The sequence below is a fragment of the Centruroides sculpturatus genome, unplaced genomic scaffold, assembly GCF_000671375.1.
Source record: "Centruroides sculpturatus isolate CEXI.00-Female unplaced genomic scaffold, Cexi_2.0 scaffold1852, whole genome shotgun sequence".
Lineage (NCBI taxonomy): Eukaryota > Metazoa > Arthropoda > Arachnida > Scorpiones > Buthidae > Centruroides > Centruroides sculpturatus.
In genome coordinates this window covers 21951-29693 of record NW_019386050.1, presented here as the reverse complement: position 1 = coordinate 29693, position 7743 = coordinate 21951, and the positions used below count along the sequence as shown (strand labels likewise).

The following is a 7743-nucleotide window of genomic DNA, read 5'->3' as shown; positions in this document are numbered from 1 at the left end:
GCTTGTGATCAAACATTTTTCCAAACTTGTGTTCACACATATTATGTATAAACATCAACAACCATTGCCTGCTATATAATAAACATGTCAAATGATATGCCAAATTCTTGGGCTATGTAAAGGCTATAATTAAATATTAGAAATTAATTAATTTGACTAGAGGTAGGCAGTTATGCTGCCATCTCATATGAAATTTAATAATTATAAATAATTAATTATTAATTTAGACATTTCTAAAATTTAATTTGGAATTGGTCATTAAATTTAATACGAGATGGCAACATAACTGCCTACCTCTAGTCAAATTAATTAATTTCTACTATTTAATTATAGCCTTTACATAGCCCAAGAATTTGGCATATCATTTGACATGTTTATTATATAGCAGGCAATGGTTGTTGATGTTTATACATAATATGTGTGAACACAAGTTTGGAAAAATGTTTGATCACAAGCAACTCTAAGATGCTAGTGGAACGAGTGCTAAACACAGACTGATGAAGCATATGCACAATCTGGGACGCCCACTCTCCTTGTCATTCATTATGCAAAACATCACTTGTTAAGCAAGTCAATTTTTACAATTTGTTTTGCTTGTTATGCTAGGTGTTCATTAAGCAAGGTTACGCTGTATGTTAATTTATGAGTGCAAATTTAAATATTTTTCAAAGTAATTATTATTTTAAGTTTCTAATTATATAATAATTTTGAAAATTTAGAATGTATTATATTATATTTATAAAACATTCTTCACTCCATAAACCCAACATTTTACTTAATTATAGAGATGTAATTTTAATAATTTAATATTGAAATCTGGAAGTGACACTTAATATAATAATTATTTTCTGTCAAGTTAAAAAAATAAAAATTCTCTAGCTTTTCAGTTTGATTTTAACAAGTTATTCAAATTACATATTAAAAAAAAAACAAACATTCTAAAAATAAGCTATTAATATGAACTGTCCACAAAGACTATAAATCATATCTGAAATGTTTATAATATTTAGGAAAACATTTCAAATATCAATCTTCTGTAAATCAAAGCATTTTTATTTTATTTCTATATTTTGATGAATAAATAATTATATTTTATACCCAAAAGTTCATTACTTTTTTTTTTAATTTTAAGAGTTAATGCTTAACATAATAACTATTTTAATATTGTTATAACATTCTTCCAGCAGGAACCATAATTGTTTCTATTGACACCCTTTAACCACTACTATATGGCTGGAGGAATTAATATCCTTAGGTTTTTCCTTGGCTTTGGAATAAGCTTTGGGTCATGCTGTAGTAAACACTGTACTGCCTCCAGAACACCACCAGAATAAAATAACATTATTTTCAAAAAATTTTGATATTGGAAGAGATTCACTCCTATTTATATATTTTAAGCATTTACAATTCAGAATTTGTAGCCTTGAATATCAAAGCATCTATAATTCATCTTTGAGTATTTCTCATTATATTTGTTTTGATTAATCTTTTCTTAAGATCAACATATAAGAACACAAAACATATTTGTGTTCTTATATGACACATGTGTTGTTCTATTTAACATTAATTCTATTTAAATAAAATCTGTTGTATCTCATTTGTACATTTTTCTGTACTTTAACATCTTTAATTTAAGAATATCAACCTTTTCTTATGTAAAGAAAGAAAAATTATAATTTTGTATTATTATTTCATACTGTATTTATTTTAAATTTTATGAAATGTAGTCAATAGTAACATTAATAAATAAAAAATACAATATAACAAGAAAAGCCTATTTAATTTTTAATCATAATTACAAAAAATACGTTAAATAATTCTTACAAGAAAATCTAGGAACAATTACCACACTTTTCACCCTATAAGACATTTTTTTTTTGTACCTACAACTTATATGAAAATTAGGATGTATCCTATAAGCCAAATGCAGCTAACACTACAAAGAATATTTTCCCCAAAAGACAATTAAAACATGTGTCCAATAAAATGGTGCATCTTACAAGGCAAAAAATATGGATGTACTTGATCAGCTTTATTTCTGAAAGTTAATTATTTTTATAACATTTAAATTGTTGTTGAATATAAGAAAAATGTTAACTTATTAATTAAAGCCCACTATAGAAAATATAATTTTTACTTTTATTCAACCCTTAAGTTCATTAATTTAAGAATAATCTTTTTATCAAAAAAGTGTAAATTATATAAAGTGAGGTTTAGAAAGTAAATTAAATATCAATTATGATTAAAAACATTAACAGAAAACATATAAGCTTCATATAATTTGTGATAATATATTTATAGAAAAGAATTACTTACCTAATTAAGTCAAATGCTGTATCTACTTCATGAACTTCAACTGCTTTGAACACAAGTTTTTGTAAAGTTTGATGTTTTTCAAATCCTAATAATTCTCCCATTCTGAAACCATAATAAAAGTAAATATCTAAATATAAAACACTTTAATAACAACTTTCTAATAATCAAATTAAATAATAAAAAAAATATTAATTATCCAATGAAGTATGAATACTAAAAATTTTATAAACAAACAATATTCATTGCATGAATAATAAATTTAACTACAAATAATCTTTAAAATTTCTTAGAAGAATTCAACAATGTACTTCCTTATTCATCTCTATTATTAGATTAGCACTCTGAATTGAAATGTATTGACTAATTTTTGAATTTTCTTCCAGAAACTAGTAAAAACAATTTTTTAAAATATAATTTTTTTATTAAAATACATAAAACGAACTGATTTAGTAACAAAAGCAAAAACAATTCTTTAAATAAATAATTCAACTTATTTAATATCAGTAATCAGTGTATTGTTGGTGTTGTGTCTTATGAATTAATTTTTCAATTTCAAAACTATAATAGCATTAAACTAAGAATCACAACACTTGTTTTGTTCAATATAAGCAATAAAAATAATTATTCTGATCACTTTTTGTCCATTGTCTTATTTTGTATATTTTGTGCTAGCACACTTTTCCCAAAGATGGACTTATCATACCAGATTAAATATGGAACAGAATGGCCTTGAGAGATAATTTTCTTCTATGTATTTACTTTTTGACATGCATTTTGGACATAACAGGTCCCACTTCAGTCTTAATACGTAGATCTGTTTTTAGGATTTTTAGCATGCACACATATTATTAAATTTATAATAAAAACCTCTGCCTGTTTCATATAATACATCACATGCCAAAATCCACCAAATGAATACCTTTTAACCTGAACACAAACTTGAAAAAAATTTGTATTATTTGATATAAATTGTATCAAATAGTACAAATTTTTTAAAAATAAGCCAGGACAAATTTAAAAGAATTTATAAAATTTCTTTAGTACAGAAAGTACAATTTTCTTTTCAAGTTTATGCGACACAATTACAATACTTTCCCATGTTATATACATAACAACCACGAAAGTAGAACAGAAATTATACTCCTATAAATAATTCTTTAATCAAACAAGACACAGTTTGAATTTTTTTGAAAGAAATATTTTTGGACAGACTGTCTTCTTTGATTAAATTAAAATTATCATCTGGCGAAATTCTACAAATGTAATTCTTATACATTAATAAAAATAATGGTTGCATTATCAAACATAATAACTGTAGTATATAGTTGTTATATTTGCTATAGTATAATTCCATATTTAAATAATCCTAATTTAAAAATATAAAGTTAGATTAAAACAATTTTAAAAAAGATTATAACAAATAAATATATGCACTTTTTGAGAAAGATTTAATTATCAGTAATCATTTCAAGAAAACATTTTAAAATTCAATTTCTCCTTTCTGAGGCCAATCAGCAGGAGGTTGTTTGTCAGAAGATTCATAAGCTGCTTCTGATTTTAATGGTTATCAGTAATAATATTACTGTTTTTTGCTGTTTTAATGCTAATTTTTGCTATTGATGGTTTTACAGAAATTTTTATATTTAATTTAATCTCTTTACAATATCAAAACTTACTAGTCATTACTAAAAACTTACCTAAATATACTGCTAAAAGTGGCCTTTTGTTTCTCACCTTTACGATCATCTACAGAAAACTGAAAATTATAAAAAAATAATAAGAATTAAACAAAAATACAGATATTTATTCCCTTTTTATATAAAGAGTAAAAAAATGTTCTTTTATATAATTAGAATAGTTAAGGATACTTTTATATATATAGAAATAAGGCATAATTCAACATATAATCAAAGTAACTTTTTCATTATTAATAAAGGAAATATTACTAATATAATGAAATTAAAAATAAAAAAATAATGGAAGTTACATGAAAAGAATTGTTTTATATTTATTAGTCTTTATATTGTAAAATATAATTTGAAAGTCTAAATAAATCCTAGTGAATCATAATCAGAATATGAATATAGAGTTATATTATTATAAACAAACATTTCTGAAGTTTTTCTTCATAATTTTGTATTAAATTCCTAAGATTTCTAATTTTATCTTATAATATATTCTCTCAATAAGATTTTGTAAGTCTATCTTACTGATCTATTTTACAGCCTCATCTCTTTTGCTCAGGTCACAGCATGGTGATGGTTGTAAGTAAAACAAATGCATGAGAAAACATGTCAAATTTTATAAAATGGTAGTGCACAAGCAGCTTTGTTTCGTAAAGATTTAATGTATCTAAATAGTTTTAAAAATAGCATTGTTTGCAAGAATGCAACAGAAACATGCAAAGATGTCATGAAAGTATATAGTATTTCTTTTTCTTTTTTTTTTGCACAAAATTCATTAATAATATTTAGACCAGAAGTGAAAGCAGCCATGTGGTCATTGTGACAGCAAAATGTTGGCCACAGATTAGAATAGCAGATGGTCAACTCAATATTAGTAATTTTTTAATATAATGATGCATTATAATATGGCGGGACATTGTTGGGGCCTCCTAAGTTTGCACTATTATTTTGACCAACCCTTGGAAAAAATTTCCATGCACAAGAGATAATACATTAATTTCTTGGTGCTACAATGTTTCTAATAACTGAATTATTAATCAAAAAGGGAAATAATCAGTCACACATTCATTATTGTCTGATTATTACATAATTTCACAAATTGCATTTGATTATAGTTTTAAAAGTCAGAAATTCCACAGAATAATATCGCAAATGTTACTTTTCCACAAATGCACAATATTATTCATCATGCAATGTTTCTTATATTTTCAATGTGTGAAAATAAGTAATCAAATCACTTTAACAGTGAATCAGCACATCAGTTTTTATGGACCATGTATTCTAGTATGGATAACCTGTTCATCCCATCAGTGCAAGTAAATGGAACAGTCCTCAATATACCATGTTGCTTTGGTTTCAGCATTTCCGACTTTGTAAGCAATCATGGCAGGCAAGTGCATACCGCCATGTGCAATGTCAAAAACATTCAGTGACCAATTGTACATCTTATTAGTTATTGAAATATAAAACTGCATACTAACTTTTGACCACCTTTTTGTCAAAAAAAATTATAATTTTCTTATAACATGAAAAAATATTTGTATAAAGTTCTTATTTATTCTCTTGCCAAAAGTATTGTATTTTTAATTTTAGATTCAGATGACTTGAAAGTGTTAAGATAAATTGTTCTTGTACTTTCAAAGTAAAATCAATTTAATTTGAATTATTTCAATATTCATATTATCATCTACATACAATGATGATAATATATATTAAAATTAATTATGACTGATAAAACATCTTTTTTGATACTATTCTTCTGCTATTATCCCAAAATCTGAATATTCTATATTATTAAATCTAATCTTTACAATCAATAAAAATTGCCAAGACAAATAAATTTAGTTATAAAATTTAAGAAAAATTCTTAAAAATAGACAATACATAAAAGTGTCTTCTAGTTACTAAATTATATGTTATTAGTTATATAATTTAAGAATTTTTCTTAAATTTTGTAACTAATCTTTACAAATTTCCTTGAATTTAGTTCAACTTTGTAAATATCAGTAACTATCATTAATTAGTTTAATTAAAAAGTTTACATTTTCAAAATATGTTCTGTCAGAAAAGTATTTATCAATTTCTTGATAAAGACATTTACTGCAACATTCTTCAGATTTCAAGTTAAGAAATGAAACAGAAAGACCAAATTCCAGCTAAAAATAAAAAAAATATAATTATAATGTATATTATATTTAGTTTAAAAACTATTTCTAACATACATACAGTACATATATACACACCTGAATATAGTAAGAATTTTCAAACCAATGTAATTCTTCTTGGTAGTAATTATATTTATCTGGATTAATCCTTTGAAGATACTTTAAAGTGTACAAAGCTCCCAATTTCATATTTATTAAAAATGTTTTCCCTTCCTATTTAATATAAAATATATAATACAATCAAGTATATAATAAATTAATATACAGTACAGTATAAGACTTGATGAAGTAAGTAGTATGATTAAGTTATGCAAACAAAACAATTTTAACTTACTTCATCATTCCATAAATCTGTTGATTCAAGAATTACTTCTATAAAACAAATTAATCTGCATCCACATGTTATTGCCTTTTTTAATGGAATACTAGTTAAAAGATCTGAGAATTCATCATGCTGAAATAGTAAGTAATCATTTTATATATAGAAAAAATAAATTAATAAATTATTAAAATTCTAAATACTCTTTGTCTTTTTAATAAAAATTTTAAACGAAATAAATAAGCATCAATGTCACAGAGATGATCATATGATTTCACAACTTCAAGGGCATCATCCATTGCAGATGATCTATCCAAACTCAATATATAGTTCACTAATCTCTGAAACAATGAAAATATTTAATAATAAATGTTAATTTTCAATATAAATTTAATAATTATTATTATTCTATTTTTAATAAACTTAAATCCATAATGCTGACTGAAAGTCAACAGAATTTAAATACATATTAATATTTTAAATTTGCAAATCATTTATCTCTGACATCCAAACATTATATATACTTTAATTATGATAATCTTTTATTTCTTGATTAAATTTAAATTTTTTTTAAACTACTGAAATCCAATGCACAGTATCTCATAATTCTTTGCATTGTTAATTACTGAGACTTAATAAAACAGAAATGTTTATTATTAAATCATTTAAATATTAATTGTTGCCTTTTGTCAACCCTTTCAGTTTGATTTTTCTGTTCGAAACCACCACTCCCAATTGATTTCTTTGAACTCTTGACGTGGTTTGAGTGGTGGGAGTAATGGGTGAAAGTTTTCAGACATGTTGGTTGACTTTAAAATCATGATAAGTGGGAAAGCCATTTGTGTGAAGTGAAAAGAGGTCATTTAGTATATTTTTTTTATATACTACAATGGAATATAATATATTTGTGTAGTTGTATAGTTGTATTATATTTTTAATAGTACAGTAGAGTCTCGAAAACTTGGCACTCCGGATAACTCGGCCACACCCTGGCAGGGCAAAAAAATCCTTAGTTAATTAATTTTCATTATAGACAGCTTTATGCTCCATAAAGTATTTTTCTGAGGTCTGTCTTATCAGGTAAATTACTGTACACAGCGTATTCATTAATTTTCATTTCCATGTAGTAAAGGCTCTATGCCTTCATAATGGATGTACTTTTCCTTTGTTTAAGGGTATTTGGGCAGTTTATTCTCTGTTGTATTCTCAAGTAAACAATACATACAAGTACAGTACAGTATTTTCTGAGGAAACACTC

The 7743-nt window shown here is 24.6% G+C and overlaps 1 protein-coding gene across 1 annotated transcript in view; it reads right to left on the bottom strand.

Annotated features, from left to right (window-relative positions):
* Positions 1–7743, bottom strand: part of LOC111613326 (kinetochore-associated protein 1-like) — a 59605-nt gene that overhangs the window by 38327 nt on the left and 13535 nt on the right. Inside the window, exons 9-14 of the mRNA XM_023354676.1 lie at positions 6689–6826; positions 6501–6620; positions 6245–6379; positions 6044–6157; positions 4014–4072; positions 2317–2418 (exon numbers count right to left, since the gene is read on the bottom strand). Coding sequence (XP_023210444.1) covers positions 2317–2418; positions 4014–4072; positions 6044–6157; positions 6245–6379; positions 6501–6620; positions 6689–6826 — 668 coding nt within the window. The remainder of the gene's footprint in view (positions 1–2316; positions 2419–4013; positions 4073–6043; positions 6158–6244; positions 6380–6500; positions 6621–6688; positions 6827–7743) is intronic.